Source organism: Sceloporus occidentalis, unplaced genomic scaffold, assembly GCF_023333645.1.
Source record: "Sceloporus occidentalis isolate IW3139 unplaced genomic scaffold, rSceOcc1.0.p SCAF_2, whole genome shotgun sequence".
Classification (NCBI taxonomy): domain Eukaryota; kingdom Metazoa; phylum Chordata; class Lepidosauria; order Squamata; family Phrynosomatidae; genus Sceloporus; species Sceloporus occidentalis.
In genome coordinates, this window is record NW_028316982.1 from 99,145,273 (window position 1) to 99,162,519 (window position 17,247).

The 17,247-nt window shown below is 42.7% G+C and overlaps 1 protein-coding gene across 2 annotated transcripts in view; it reads left to right on the forward strand.

Moving 5' to 3' along the window:
• The first annotated feature begins 2,463 nt into the window (after nt 1-2,463).
• LOC149318758 (testican-2-like) overlaps nt 2,464-17,247 on the forward strand; it is a 107,529-nt gene continuing 92,745 nt past the window's right edge. For both annotated transcript variants that reach the window (XM_089510411.1, XM_089510412.1), the window contains exon 1: nt 2,464-2,787. In XM_089510411.1, the coding sequence (XP_089366537.1) occupies nt 2,587-2,787 (201 nt within the window). In that variant the 5' untranslated portion in view covers nt 2,464-2,586. The remainder of the gene's footprint in view (nt 2,788-17,247) is intronic.

Genomic DNA, 17,247 nt, shown 5'->3' on the forward strand with positions numbered 1-17,247 from the left:
CTACCAACTTTTTTCTTTCAGTTAGTCTCAAAGGTGCTACAAGATCCCTTTGCATACTGAACATAAAGAATGACCACTGACGATCTACATAAGTATGAGGAAATCAAAATAGTCAAAGATGTCCTGTACTTTGGATCAAACACTGGTCAGAACAGAGACTGTAGTCAAGAAGTCAGAAGAAGACTAAGATTGGGAAGGGCTGCTATGAAAGAATTAGAAAAGATCCTAAAGTGTCAAGATACACAACTGAGCACTAAAGTTAGAATCATCCAAGGCATTGTATTCCCCATCACCATCTACAGTGAATGGATACTACCATGGATAGTGAAGAAAGTGGACAGGAAGAAAATCAACTCATTTGAGATGTAGTGCTGGAGAAAAGTACTGAGTATACAATGGACCTCCAAAAAGACAAACAAATAGGTCCCTGAACAGATCAAACCAGAACTCTCCCTGGAAGCCAGGATGATTAAACTGAGGCTGTCAAACTTTGGCCACATCATGAGAAGGTCTGACTCACTGGAAAAGACAATAGTGCTAGGAAAGGTGGAGCGAAGCAGAAAGAAAGGAAGACCACATGCCAGATGGATGGATTCAATCAGGGAGGTCATGAGCCTGAAACTGTGAGGCTTAAATAAAGCAGGAAAGGACAGGAGGCCATAGGGATCTCTATGAGTGTTTTGTCTTTTATTTGGTCATGTCCTACAATTTTTTATTGTAAGCCCTAAATTTGGTAATGCCTTGTCCTTCTTTATGGTTATAAACATCTGGTCACCCTGAGAGAGGAGGGTAAGAAATAACAACAGCAGCAGCAACAACAACAACAACAACATAATGCAATAATGTATGATATTATGCAATACTGAATATTATTGTATCTTAAGGTGGTTAGGAAATAGCAGCAGCAGCAACTATTACTGGGTGACCTTGGGCAAGTCACACACTCTCAGCCTCCGGGGAAGGCAATGGCAAACCTCCTCTGAAAAAAATCTTGCCCCAGAAACCCCGTGATAGGGTCACCTTAGGGTTGCCATAAGTTGGAAATTAATTTAAGGCACACAACAACAACAATAACTAATAATAATAATACAATAATATATTGTGTTGTTGTTGTTGTTAGCTGCCTTGGGTCCTTTGTAGGAGAAAGGTGGCACACAAATTAAATAAATAAACATCATGTTGTTGTTATGTTATTATTATTATATTTTGTATAATTATGTTGTTGTTGCCATTGTCATCTTCGTTGCCATCCTGGATAATAAATATTATGTTGTTGTTATGTTATTCTTCAATTGTTTTGTATTATTATTATTATTATTATTATTATTATTATTATTATATTTTATTATTATTTTATTGTTTTGAATCATTATTATTATGTTTTATATTTTTATTGTATTGTTGTTGTGTATTATTACTACTACTACTACCATCACTATTATTACTATTATTATTATGATAATCCTGTAGAAAGGAATGCCTGGCATTTGTCAAATTTGCCTGAAAGTAGGTGGCAGATGATGAGGAGGAGGATGATGATGAAGAAGATGATGATGATTGTGCTGGTGCTAGTGGTGATGATGATGATGGTGCAGTGGTTAAATGGAGCCCTGGTGGCGCAGTGGTTAAATGCCTGTACTGCAGCCACTCACTCAAATCCATAAGGTTGTGAGTTCAATACCTGCAAAGGGGCTCATGCTCAACTCACGTTTGCATCCTTCTGAGGAGGTTGCTAAAATGAGTCCCCAGATTGTGGGGGCAATTAATTTATATCATTTTTTGTAGATTTTTTGGGCTATGTGGCCATGTTCTATATGAGTGTATTCCTGACGTTTTGCCAGCATCTGTGGCTGGCATCTTCACTTTGTAAACCGCTTAGACACTGTTACTTCATTTTGAAGTGGTATATAAATGAAGCTGGGCTTTTTTGTTTGTTTTTGCTGGTGATGATGGTGTTGATGATGATGGTGATGGTTGTGGTGGTGGTGGTGATAGTGGTGGTGGTAATGATGCTGATGGTGGTGATGGTGATGATGATGGTGGTGATGGTGGTGATGGTGGTGATGATGGTGGTGATGGTGGTGGTGATGATGGTGGTGATGGTGGTGGTGATGATGATGGTGGTGGTGGTAGTGGTGATGATGGTGGTGGTGACGATGAGATGATGGTGGTGGTGATGATGATGGTGATGATGATTGATGGTGATGGTGATGATGGTGATGGCGATGTCAAAGGCGTGGGTGCTTTTGGGTGGCCTTGAGCCTTCCTCCTCCTCTTCCTCTGGCGCAGGCTCTGCTGCTGCTGCTGCTGCTGCTGCTGCTCTCTGCCTGCCTGCTCCTCCTCCTCCTCCTCCTCCTTCTACAAGAGCAGCAGCGCAGCGCTTGGGAGGCTCACTTTCCCGCAGGGATCCAGCCCAGAGGGAAGCCAGGCAGGGAAGGAGGGAGGGAGGAGGGAGGCAGCTTTGCAGCAGCAGCAAAGGCGGGCAGCCAGCAGCCAGGCATCTCTTTCTGCACCTGCAGAGCCTGAGCAGCCAAGAGCAGCAGAAGGCAAGAGGAGGAGGAGGAAGGAAGAGCGAGCACTAGAGCCATGGGAGCCCCGGGCCCTTGGGGGATGCTGGGAGTGGCAGTGGTGCTGGTGCTGGGGGCCTGGGCCGAAGGAGAGAGCCGGGCCCCGGGGGGCCCAGAGGGGCCCGAGAAGAGCCCCGGGAATTTCATGGAGGACGAGCAGTGGCTCTCCTCCATCTCCCAGTACAGCGGCAAGATCAAGCACTGGAACCGCTTCCGAGATGTGAGTCTCTCTGCCTCTCTTCCCGGGGGGGGGGGGGGGGGAGGGGGCTTGGAAGGAAGGAAGCCATCCGGAGGAGGAGGAGGAGGAGGAGGGGAGTCTTGAAGATGGGGATGATGGGATCTGGAGGGGGAGGAGGAGGAGGATGGGATCATGAGGAAGAAGAAGATGATGATGGAATCTTGTGGAGGATGATCTTGTGGAGGCTGAGGATGATGAGGTCAGGGGGAAGAGGAAGAGGAGGGGACCATGCAAGAGATGAGGATGAGGATGGGATCTTGAGGAAGATGAGATGATGGTGATGGTGATATCTTGTGAAGGATGAGGAGGATGGCATCGGGGTGAGGAGGAGAAAAGGAGGGGACCATGCAAGAGATGAGGAGGAGGAGGAGGAGGAGGAGGAGGAGGAGGAGGAGGAGGAGAATTTTGAGGGTGAGGATGATGGGATGGAGAGGAAGATGAGATGATGTGATGATGAGGATGATGGGATTGGGGCGAGGAGGAGCAGGAAGAAGAGGAGGGGGCCATGCAAGAGATGAGGAGGGGAAGAGGAGGGGAAGATGAGATGATGAGGATGATGATGGGATCTTGTGGAGTATGAGGATGATGGGATGGGGGGAGGGGACCATGCAAGAGATGATGGAGAAGGAGGAGAGGGGGATTTTGAGGGTGAGGATGATGGGATCAAGAGGAAGATGAGATGATAAGGAGGATGAGGATAAGGATGGTACCTCGAGCAGGATGAGGATGAAGGGATTGGGTGAGGAGGAAGAGAAGGGTACCAAGCAAGAGAGGAGGAGGAGGATGGGATCGAAAAGAAGATATGATGATGATGATGATGATGATGGGATCTTGGGGAGGAGGAAGAGGAGGGGACCATGCAGAAGATGAGGAGGACAAAGGTGGGATCATGATGATGATGGGATTGTCAGGTGGAAGAGGAGTGTGGGACCTTGAGGAGGAGGAGGAGGGCGATGGGATCTGGAATAGGATGAGGATGATAGGATCGCAAGGAGGAAGAGGAGGGGATCGGGAGGATGAGGAGGATGGGATCCTCTGGGCCCCACAACAAACTCCAGCTCCCAAAATTCCATAGCCTTGAGCCAGAAAAGAGTTAAAGCGGTGTCAAACCGGGTTAGTTCTCCATTGTGGGTGCAGCCCTTGCTGAGCCCAATGAGATCTCAGGTCAGGGGCCAGCCTTAGCCATGCCTGCCTCAGCCTGCCTTCTTCTCCTTTGAACAAAGAGGCATTTTGGAGGGGAGAATGAGCCCTGGCTGCCTTTGTGGGCAGAGGCCAGAGCAGAGAAGCCTCCTTTCTGTAGCCAGATGGGCAGATCCAGGTCTCTGCCTCTTTCCCAGGAAGATGGAGGCTGGGTTGCAGGAGGGAAGGATTGCTGCTGAAGGTGTTCAAGGTGCTCTTCAGGAGCAGCAAGACAAGATGCTTTTTGAAAGGGAGAGGCAGGTGGAAGGGACTTGGCTTTCTAGGAAGAAAAGATGCCCTGGATGAGTTTGCATTGACTTGCATCCTGCTTTTCTTCCAAAACTGTGATGCCAGGCTGCTCCTCTCAAAATTAACTGTAATAAAAAGAAAGGGGGGGAGGTACGGATGGAAGGAAGTGCACAGAAATAATATTAAAACATATCTGTTGTTGTTGTTGCTGTGTGCCTTCAAGTCCTTTCCGACTTAGGGTGATCCTGAGGCAAAGCTATCATGGGGTTTTCTTGGCCAGGTTTGCCATGGCTCTCCTCTGAGGCTGAGAGAGTGTGACTTAGTGGGTTTCTATGCCCAAGCCGGGATTCGAATCCTGATCTCCAGAGTCATAGTCCTAATGCAATCCAGCCACTACACCATGCTGGCTGACTGAACAGATAGAAATACAGGTGAACTGAAAGGCAGGAAAAGGAAGGAGGCATTACTCCTCCCTTTAATGCTTCCTCCATTACTAAGAAGTCACTTGAATAAAAGAGGATCAATGGGGGCCACTCCAATATTGACAGCTGTAGGAGAAGTCAAGGCCAAGGGGCCTTTTGCCAGTTGTAGAGAAAGAGAGGCTAGTGGGCAAGGACTGCTTTGCTTGCCTCTGTGGAGCTGTGCACAGTGCTAAGCCTGCCCTTATATCCCACTTTCCTCTACTGAGCTCAAGGACACACGGATGTCTCTTTATACAGTACTTTATACAGTACTCCAAACAGCCCTGCGAGGTAGGCCAGCCTGGGAGAAAGAAGAAGTATGTAACTCATCCAGGTCTAGATTTTATAGCCGAGCAGGTCCTAGAACCTGGATCAACCAAGTCCTAGCCTAATACTCTGAAATACTCTGAGAGGTAAAGTTATAATGTCTTTGTTGACATGTTATTGCCTATCTTGGCTTAGAGTGGCCTGGAAAGTAGCAAGGTCTACCGCCTCTGATCCTCAACCCTACCTATATCTTTTTTTATATGTATAATTAATTTTTATTTTATTTTTCTTATTATTTTCTTATTTGGAACTTGGCTGTGGTTGCAAAGCAAAACTATTCTTTACAGTGCTGCTCTCTAATAATGGTTTAATATTCAGGGCTTGGAACAAATTACTTTTGGGATAACATCTCCCAGAATCCCCCAGCCAGCATGGCTATTGAGGGAGTCAGGGAATTGTCCTAAGATCTATTCATTTTTATGAGTGCTTTTCATTTCTCCCAAGGCCAGCTGTAAACCTGGAACTTACAAACCTGGGTTAGATCCAGCTGTGCAAAAGAGAATATGTTCAAATATGAAGGAATGAAGTTTCCCAGACACAGTCCACGAAATGCCATAACAAACTTGTTAGTCCTGGATTTTACCCTTTTTTTTTATTATGTAGAAAGCAAATTTCATGGAGTTTAGTGATGGTTTTATCCAGTGGACTTGAATAACCACTTCTCTGGAGTAAAACATTTTTAGACTAAAAGTTACTTGCTTTTTCAGAAGTCCAGGGCAATGGCTGGATTACCATAGGTACTGGTTTCTCAATATCCTACAACCAGATGGACAATTCCCAGCCCCATTCTCATTATATTATATTCTGCTTTTCTACCAATTGGTGGTTGTTCTTGGGTGCCTTCAAGTCATTTCTGACTTATGGCAACCCTATCATAGCGTTTTCTTGGCGGGTTTCTTCAGAGGGGGGTTGCCATTGCCATCCTCTGCAGCCGAGAGAGTGTGATTTGCCCAAGATCACCCTGTGGGTTTCCATGACCCAGTCAGGATTCGAACCCTAGTCTCCCAGTATCCTAATCCAGTACTCAAAACTATTACACCATACTCCAGTATGTGACTCAAATCGACTTTGTTTTATTTTAAAAGAAAACACGGCTGAAACCAATGCGTAATGCAACAATGAACTTGATTCTATGATTCTAAAAAAAGAAGGATCCGATTCGAAATTCATCTACAACAGTTAAAATACATTCAAAGCCTAACAAAAATACAGCACACTCAATTTAAAAACTTCTGCCCAACCAGTTAAAAAAACTGAAGGCCTTTAAGATATATTTTGTATGGGATCCAACCTAGATAAGGTGGAAATCTAGGATTAATTCATATTTTCCTCCTTCAAACCCAGTCCATTGAAATATCATAGCAAAACCACACATATTTCTGTATATTCCTACCTGACCTATGACTTTGTTTAAATTGTTCTGACTTTTAATTTAGCCCTGCTTTGGGTTGTATTTCCTTATCAACACAACCGTGGCAACATTATTATTATTCAGAACGAAAGAGGTCAAATGAATTCTTTTATTATATGGAGGCTGGAGATCTAGGATTTTCTTAAAGGAGCTGTGCCATTGTGCCTTGAACAGCAAGCAGCCTGACCTGTGGAAATTTATTGGGCAAGACTTTTAGCTTATCTCCATGTTGGTTTAAATCTTCAGTGGCATTATTTTGGGGTACCAGACAGCAGGTGAAGATGTGGAATCGGGACCAGTTTGGGAAGGAAGAAAGGAAAAGGGAAGTCTTATTGGTGGACAGCCATATTTGTGATGTAAAATATTGTATGTACCTCCAGAGAAGAAAAATAGATTTCCATGAGGGATGAATTTAAGATGTGGATGAATTTGCTCTCAGAATATTTTACATCCACTCACCCACCCCAGTTTTATTCATAACCAAGTGGTAAAATGATGGTCTCCTTCACACACACATACAGTGCTTGCTTCCATGTGAAGCAGAAAGTAAATCCAAAGTGAGACCTGCAACAAAATGCCTCAGTGTGAAGTGCTCCTTTTCATTGTTTTTTGTGGGTTTTTCGGGCTATGTGGCCATGTTTTAGAAGAGTTTCTTCCTGACATTTTGCCAGCATCTGTGGCTGGCATCTTCAGAGAAGAAGATGCCAGCCACAGTTGCTGGCGAAATGTCAAGAAGAAATTCTTCTAGAACATGGCCACATAGCCCGAAAAAACCACAACAAACTATGGATGCCGGCCATGAAAGCCTCCGCTCCTTTTCATTGTTCTGGTTAGTCAGCTAGCCAGCAGCCATGCTCTTTTCTATAATATTCTATTCCATTTCTGCTCATCAGATAATATTCGGTGCCACCAAGCATACTGAAGTCCTTTTTGGTCTATTTATTCGTGGAGAAGAGAGGGAAACATTACCCCAAATGCACAACATTTCCCCCCTACTTCTGTCAATAATGCCCCCACTTGTCAGTTGATATCTTCCTTTTGCTAATGCACTCTATTAAATAATAATAATAATAATAATAATAATAATAATTTATTTATATCCCACTCTCTGTCCATGACAATTGAGGCGGCTTACAGATTAAAATATACATACAACCCTCATATTCCAATAGTTGCTACCTTCCCCTAAGACATCAAATTAAACAATTAACTGTTAAAACAAACATTAAAATAAACAACATCATTTTTTAAAAAATGGCCACAAACCAGTGTTAGTTCTACTTAGAGTTAGACCCCACTGGAATCGTTGGGGCACAAGTAAATTGTGACAAAGAAGGCCCATTCATTTCAGTGGGTTTACTTTAAGTGGATTAAGATCATTTTGTGCTGAACCAGGAGACAGTAGTTAGGCTGAGTTTAAATGTTCCCATGAAAAGAAGCTTGTCTGTATGGGCTCATGCTTTCCAACCCAGCCCCGACATCTGGTTTGGTGCATCCGGGAAAAAAATATCACAGAGGCTAGAGAGATGCCTGGTCAGCTGATGGGAAGGGGGGGTTTGGAAGCAGCTATAGTTTCATCTAATGGTTGTTCCGTCCATTAATAAGAGACACAATTTGATTAAGCAATAAAAATCCCTCTTTTACCCTCTTGACTTTGTCTGAAGAGCCACTTAGTTTTCCCCACCACCACCCCTTTGCAAGATGTACTATCAAAAGGCATTAAATGAAGGAGGAGGCCGCTCCCTTCATGTACTGCAGTCTGAGCAGATTGGTTCAGGCTAGGAACAATACATTTACAAAGGATTAAGAATATGGGCTTTTGATTCCCCTCCTGCCAGCACTTTTTTTCTAAGTAAATAATGCAGAGCTAGTCTCCTGAGCTAGTAAATAATGTAAATAATGCAGATCTAGTCTCATCAGAGAGCTAGCATTATGTAGTGGTTTGAGTGTTGCACTATGACTCTGGAGACCTGGGTTTGAATCTCCACTCAGCCATGAAAACTCATGGGTCACCTTGGGCAAGTCACACTCTCTCAGTGTCTCACAGGAAGGCAAAGGCAAACCCCTCCAAACAAATTTTGCAAAGAAAACCCCATTATAGGTTTGCCTTCAAAGACATACAGTAAGTCTCCTGTTCTGGGTGTCTGTGTGCCTGCATACAACACACAACATGACAACTTGGGGGGCACAAGTACAGTTGTCAGCTGATCCAGGATAAATAAATAAATATTCCATGCGCAATACTATGCATATATATATATATATATATATATGATGAACGTCTGCTTAATTTATGGATTTTAACTCCCACAAGATGCAGCAATGGCTGCCCACTTGGTTGGCAGTAAGATGAAGAGAAGACAAATTTATAACGAAAAGTCTGCCAGTGCTGTTGGGCACAACAAAGAAATGGAGCCTCTTTGTGCAGAGGTACTATATCTCCACTGGTTGCTGGGTGCACAGGCAACTGGGGAAAGATTCCTTCTTTATGGGCTTCTCAGAATTACCTGGCTATTCCAACATTCCCAGCCCCAGAGTCTCATCATTCTAACAAACATAGGAATTATAGTCCAAAATCCATGAAGGGTTCCAGATTGAGGAAGGCTGGGCTAGATGAACCTTTGTTCTAATCCAGCCCAGAGTTCTTTCTTTGTGTGAATACTTTACACAATTTCAAACACATCCTGTTAATGCTTGGTATTTTAATACTGTCTTGGCATGCGTTGCATCTTGGAAAAAGGCAGAACAGTGTGGACCTCAGTGTGGCAATGTGTTGGCTGTGAGACAGTGAGTTGTCATGGACCAGGCTCAACCCTGCTCATGCAAAGATCTCCACAGGCAGTTTGGACATGTTGCTGTTTCTGTCTCAGTGACTGTGACTGCCACCATTACCCATCATGCGGAGATAGAACACTACTGACCGGTCTAGCAGGAGATCTGTTGCAAGACGTATGGAAATAATGCTGGAGAAGTGCTTTGGAAATTTGGCAAATGCTTTGTTAATGCTGTATATTTATTATAACTTTTATTAAAAGGTACCATAATATGAAAAAAGCTTGACTTGTAGTGCATGATGCCCCGTGTAAGTGTTGGTTGGCTTAATTTTGGCTGCACCCACACTGCAGCAATAATCTGGTTTGACACCACTTTTAACTGCCATGGCTCAGTGCTATGGAATAGTTTGCTGCCTGATCAGTTTTTAATGTTTCTTATACTGTACATTTATTTTTATTATACTGTATTTATCTTTTAATGATATTATGTATAGCAAACCTTTGCTCTAGTGCCACAAACAACAACAGTTCCCAGAATTCCATAGCACTGAGCCATGGCAATTAAAGTGGTGTCAAACAAACCGGATTATTTCTGCAGTGCAGATACAGCCCTTGTGGCAGATGTTTGTTACATATTGCTTTGGGGGGAACCATCTCCTTTCCCCAACTCTCTTTCCATTTGCAAGATGAGTTTCACCTCTTGGCTACTCTTGCCATTCATTTTAATCTGGCTCTAGCTGAATCCAGTGGTGTTTTAATGAAACCTAATCATTGTTGTCATTATTTACTTATTTTTATTTTAAATTGTCTAAACCACTTTTCACATAGGATCCAAGGAACGCTAAACATAATATCATTAAAAGGCAAATATCATAAAAATGAAATTACAGATTAAGAAACATTAAAAATTGATCCAAGTCAATAAAAATAGGCCATGCTGTTTTAAAAGGTCAGTGGCAATCATATTTTCCTTTGCAACTGGTCTTGTAGCACCTTTGCGGCTAATGGAGGCTGCATTCCCCTTAACAAATAATCTGGTTTGACACTGCTTTAACTGCCATGGCTCAGCGCTATGGAATTCTTGGAACTGAGCAAAGATCTGGTGCCACAAGAAACTACCGTTCCCAGAATTCCATAGCATTGAGTCATGACAGTTAAAGTGGTGTCAAACTGAATTATTTTTGATGTATGGATGCAGACATTAAAAAAAAGAAGTTGCTAGCATACACTTTTGTAGACTTATGCTACCAACTTCTTTCTTTCTCTCATCAGTTAGTCTCAAAGGTGCTGCAAGATCCTTTTGCATACTGATCCAGACAAACACAGCTGTCTCTGATATTTTTCTTTGGAGAGCAAGCACAGAGAAGACCCTCTTCTTAGAAAATTGGTTGTTCAAAAAGAAAGCTATTGCAGTCTCCCAATGCCATGCACTGCAATCCCCATCAGCCCCCAGCCAACACAGCTGCAGACCAACAGCTGCATCTTGAATGTGCCATACTGGGGAAAGCTGGTATGAGGGGTGGTACTCCTTCAGATATTTGGGATCTTTAATGTTTAGAGCGTGGAAGGTAATAACCAGCACTTTAGATCCAATATGGTACTAAGTAGAGAGCCAGTGTAGTGTTTTCAATAATTAGTTTAACATGGTTCCATATTTGTGAACTGGATAAAATGTTTGCTGCTGGATTCTGCACAAATTGAAGCTTCAAGGGCACCTCATGTATAACATATTACAGTAATCCAACCATGTATGGGCAGGAGATTTGTTGCTGTTGTTGTTGCTGTTGTTATTGGGACTCAAGGCATCTTATAATTTAAAACACAGTACAGCTAAAAACATACATCAAATTAAACATTAAAATAGGATTAAACTTTTGACCATATTAAAATGTTTTTACACTTTAAAAAGATAAAGACAATTAAAAGATTAAAAGGTAAAAAGCTATTGAAACAGTGCAGTCTAAAACAGTCTGGCCAGCACCCTCAGCCCATTTTTTAGAAACCTCCTGCTTTAAAAGCCTGCCAGAATAAAAAGGTCTTTGCATGCAGAGGGAAGGACAGCAGGGAAGGGAGCATTTTGGCCTTCCTAGGAAGAACATACCAGAGAGAAATCAGTACTTTTATTATAGGAAAATCCTTAGAATATGGCATGACATAAGTTAGGGGATGCAAATATTTTAACTAAAACCTGTCAATAAATATGGAAAACAGAAGAATGTCCCACAGATTGGAAATGCTCGATATACATTCCAATCCCTAAGAAAGGGGACACCCGAGATTATAATAACCACTGGATCATCGCATTAATCTCCCATGCAGGCAAAGAGATGCTCAAAATTCTGCAATAAAGACTTTTACCATATATGGGATAAATTGTAATCCATCCCCCAGCCCAAAAAGAAAAGAAAGCAAAAACAACCTCCCCCCCAAAAAAAAAAACAGGTAGGATAAACGGATTTACATTTTATGTGGGTGCTTAAACGTATGATTCATTGCTTGTGGATTTGGGTGGTTTTCAGCTATTCTAGAGAGTACACGCACAGAGAGAGAGAGACATGTCCTTAGCCAACTTACCAACTCAACGGGTATTACTACTATTTGCCATTAACCGGCTTTTATCTTAAGTTCTGCTATAACTGTTAGTACTTAGCCCATCATTTTTTTCATTCTCTCCCTCAAATGGAATGAACCCCCCCCCCCCCGACTCTCTTTAAATATAATAATTCAGCCAGCTATGGCTGTATGCAGGACTGCAGCTATGGTGCATGCAGAAAATATTTGAAGCAGTTTCTGCCTCTGTCCTTCTAGGCATACATTTTGCTTCTGTTTAGGCCGTGCCTTCCTAGTGCTTGCATGCAGAGTGAAATAGACATACAGTATACACACAAAGCCGTGCCACATGTGACAGAACACACCCTGTGTATGCAAAGCAGCCCTCTGATGTGACGAAGTCCCAGTGAGTCCTTTTAAAGAGAAATTAGTAGGAAATGTTTCCATGGAAGAAATAGCTCAAGGATACTCCAGCCCATAAAAGCACAGGTTCCTATCAATATGCTTTTGCTGGCTCCCAGTATCTAAGAAGTAATTCCCGGTCGGGATTCCACAAGTAACCTGATTGTGTGTGTAGTGGGTTTGTTAATAATGGGATTTAGAGCTGCCTTTGAAGGACCCAGCCATAGAGGAGGCTGTTATCTTTGAAACAGTGTGTGCAGTCAGGTATTTTTAAGACTTTGGACTTTATGGTCTCTCCTCCATCTTGCCTCTCTTTAAGTAGTAATATGCTTTTGGAACTACAATACCCAGAATCCCCTTGCAGCATTGAGAGAGTGCTGGGAATGAATCAAAGAGCACACCAGTCAGAAGGGCAGGGTACAGTGAAACCTTTCGTTTTCATTTTCTGTTCCCACAAAAGCATTTTGCGAACCTGAAAAATTTTAATGGTTTGCACAAACCAATGCAAACCAGGTGAATAGATACCATTGGAGAAATGGTCTTGCTGCCTGGAAGAATCTGGGGTTGCAGTCCCAAAAGGTAACTTTCCAAGTTTTTATTATTGTATAGTACTTCACATGCATCAAAATGTGGTAAGCCAACCCATGATGCATACAGCACCAGGATTCCACTTTATTTGCTATGGTTCCATCATATGGAATCCTAGGATTTGCAATTTGTTGTTGTTGTTGTTGTTGTTGTGTGCCTTCAAGTTGTTTCTGACTTATGGTGACCCTAAGGCTAACCTATCATGGGATATTCTTGGCAGGTTTCTTCAGAGGGATTTGCCATTGCCATCCTCTGAGGCTCAGAGTGTGTGACTTGCCCAAGGTCACCCAGTGGGTCTAAATGTCCGAGCTGGGATTCGAATCCTAGTCTCCAGAGTCATAGTCTTATGCTTAAACCGCTATACCATACTGGCTCTATGGAATCCTGGAATTTGCAGTTTAGGGAGGGGTATTTAGAATAATCAGACAGAGAGCTCTAGTTTCTCAGCATGCTACAAATCCCAGGATTCCATGGGATGTCATTGCAGTTAAAGTAGCTTTCTAACTTTGTAGCATTAAAAGGGTCTGTAATCCAGCAACATCTGGAAGGTCAGCAGTTCCTCACCCCTGCCCTATTTAAAGAAGAAGGCTGTGAAGCAGTGGTTCCCAACCTGTGGGTCGGGATCCCTTTGGGGGTTGAACGACCCTTTCACAGGGGTTGCCTAAGACCATCGGAAAACACATATTTGCATGTAGCGATGAAAAATAATTGTATGGTTGGGGGTCACCACAATATGAGGAACTGTATTAAAGGGTCGCAGCATTAGGAAGGTTGGGAACCACTGCTGTGAAGAGTCCTGTGGTCCTTCTTCTTTCTCTTTAAAATTTTCCCCTCCAACCATCATGCATGCGCCTCAATTTATTGAAAGGCCAGCTGCTTGGACATTAGTGCCCTTGTTGCATTCATGCAGTGGGATTGAGCTTTTAGCAGTGTCATCTTCAGACGTACCAAAAATAGATAGTTGACTTTAGGTTAAAAGGAAATTGTAATGCAATGCTTGCTTGCCCTCCCTATGACAGCACCCATGATCCTGATGCTAACAGAAAGGTGGACTGATTTTTCTCTTTCCTTTCTCCATTTCATGGCCCTCTGGTCCTGCTTTTGTTGCTGGAGAGAGCGCTGGAAACAAATCAAAGTATGTCCATGTTGGAAGGGCAGGGTGCAGTGAAACCTTTCGTTTTCATTTTCTGTCCCCACAACAAGCATTTGGCGAGCCTCACAAATTTTAACAGTTTGGGTGAACTGATACAAGCCAGGTGAATGATACCACTGGAAAAAATCAATGGAATAATCAGTGATGAAAGTGAGGGTCAGACTCAGTCTCAGTATCTGGAATAACCAGCATGCTGCTCATGTCCCAGGACCATCTCAGGTCACTGATGCCGATGCCAGGATACCTGCATGAAAGAGCAATGAGGTGCATTTTTAAAATTTCCCATGCTGCCCTAGAATGACATATTGGCTATTCCAGGGCATTGAGGAAACATATAGAATGGTGGTTTATACTCGCCTCCACAGTTGTGGGGGGGGGCAGATCTCTCAAATCTGGAGCCAATTCAGGGAGAAGGATGGTTACTTATGGGATTCCAGTAGGAGGATTTTCTAGAGCTTGGAAGTAACATCTTACAAATATTATTTTTTTACCGGCAGGGAATAACAAGAACACAGCAATGTTATTTTTTTTAATGCAACAGCTTGTAATGAGCAGTGTTTATTGTAATAAGCAGTTTCTGCATTTTTGCATTAAACATCATTGTAATCAGCAAAGATTGTTCATTTATTGTAATGAACTGTGTTTATTTGTTACTAAAATGTTAGTTTTGCGGAGTCGTCTTGCGCATCTGGGATCTTTTTTGGCTGTTTTTTTTAAAGTTATAGGTGTATTTAAGAAAACTGAGAACAGTGGTTTGAGTGTATAAACACTGTCTTATGAAAGAAGTAAGTGCAAAAATGGAGTTCCTATTTCTGGGAGTGGTAGAAACCTCTGTTACACAACCTGCTGCTGATAAACATTTTAATGTTTATACTGGGACAGCAATCAGAAAAGCCTACCAAGTTATTTGTACAGATCATTTTTGTCTCTGAATTAAATCTCTTGTAAAGTCATCATGCAACTTAATTTATTCCCCTGAAGTTCTAATTTTGAAAGCTGTTAACAAAAACATACCATCTAGCATTTCACAGGCAAAAACTGGGACACATATGGCCAAGCAAGATCAGAGTTAAGATGGTAAAAGTTATTATTGGGGAAGAAGACATAAGGTAGGACAGTCTGCAGCAGTTTCCTTTCCCCTGAGTCTACAGGGAAGGACAAGATTCTGCCTGCTCTTGTCCACTTCTGCCAAATTAATGGAACGCCAAATTAATGGAACGCAAACTATTTTTGCACTTGGAACTCAGTTTGCAACAGTTGAAGTAAGCCAGGAAAAAGGGGGAAAGGGAAGGAAGGAGGAGCTGAACTATTTTAGAAGCATCAGAAAAAGTTCTGAGGATTAATCAGAACTAGCCTTGCCAAATTGGACAGATGGAGGGTACGCAAGCACCCTAGCCTTCCACCTTACATTAGCTTGGTTCTGGGAAGAGGGACAGAGTGCCTGTACTTGAATACACAAAGAAAATGTATCTACGATTAAAACTTCGTTCCTATACCAGCTTGATTTCAGTCATAAGAATGATCACTCGCCGTACTTTAAAGACAGATCTAGGCCCCCAGGGCTTCCAAGATTTATGTTTAGCATTGTCTCATCTACAGCACACCAGTTCATGCTCCAGACTATTTAATTATATTGCTGATTGTTTATTGAACTGCATTATATTTCACAACACTACAAGGCAGCATAGTCATTTCAGGTGGTGGTACATCTTTCAGGACCCAAGAGATAATTCTCTCTCTCTCTCTCTCTCTCTCTCTCTCTCTCTCTCTCTCTCTCTGAGTAGAGCCAATGTCAAACACAAAGCTATTTGCCCTTGGCCTTTGAGAGGAAACAGGACAATCAGATGCAAGAGATGGTTGTTACGTATTGTTACTCTCCCTGGACAAATTTTTGAAGGGTTTCCAAATCCACTATGAGCCACTGCATGTGTCCTCTGTGACAGTAATCTAATAATCTAATCTAATATGCGTGCCAAGGAAAGAGTGGAGTCCATTTTATGCAGCCATAGCAATTTCCACTTGTAGCTGCTTAGCATTGCTGGAGAGGCAAACAATTAAATTATAAATTGAAAAAGTCTTTTTTCATGATACGGTGGAAACCTTAAAAAAACCCCTCTGATTTCAGCATTTTCTTCATAATTTAGCTACTTCATTTCCTATATTGGGGGAATATATATGTTTAGGGGAATAAATTAAATGCCTTCAAGTCATTTCTGATGTATAGTTACCCTAAGGTGAACCTATCACAGTGTTTTCTGGGGCTGAGAATGTGAGACTCACCTAAGGTCACCCAGTGAGTTTCCATGGCTGAGCAGGGAACTGAACCCTCATGTCCAGAGTCATAGTATGATGCTCAAACCACTACATCATGCTGGCTCTCCATATTGAGAGAGAGAGAATGATATCTCTGTCTCTAGACAGACAGACAGACAGACAGACACGTGTATATGTCTGGGTGAGTGGATGCGTCTGGGACTGCTGAGAATTGCACCAGAAAGTAATGTATGATGATCAAGTTACAGCCTAAGAAACAATGCCTTACCATGAGTGGGAAACGTTTGGCTTTCCAGATGTTCCAGATGATCCCATCAGTCTCACCTAGAAAGGAATTGTAGGTATTGTAAAACAGACTACCTAGAGCAGTGGTTCTCAACCTTCCTAATGCCGTGACCCTTTAATACAGTTCCTCATGTTGTGGTGACCCCCAACCATAAAATCCTTAACCCTTGTGAATATGGTGGGATGACTGTATGTGTTTCCCGATGGTCTTAGGCAACCCTGTGAAAGGGTCGTTTGACCCCCAAAGGGATCGCTACCCACAGGTTGAGAACCACTGACCTAGAGAGTCCCTGCTTTAAGATACCCTCAAAGATTGCAGTAGTTTGGATGCTATCATTGGACAATATCCTTTTCTTTAGGCATTTAGTATTCTGTGGCACATGCACTCATCGAAAGGTTCTTCCTTCTCCCCTCCTCCCCCCAAAAGGGTGGTCATGAAACCATGACGAAGTCCATCAGGGCAACACAGCAGCATTTCTTTCTGAAGTATCTGTCCAGAGCTGTCAGCCAGCAGGCTAGAGCTCAAGCGTGCTTCATGAATATGGATTGGAGCTCTCACTGAGCTGGTGAGGGTGGGCTATAATTCTCTCTGTTAAATAAACCAATTAGTTTAATAGATAAAGGGTGAGGATAAAAGAGAGGGATGGGAGGTTCCCCTGTTTAATGCTTCCCACTGGGGGCCTATTATGAGTTCCACATAATGGAGAAGGAGCAAATCCCATTTGTGATGTAACCAGATCCTCCATGTAGGGTTTTGGATGTTTGCAGATATCTTTGTCAACTGGGGCT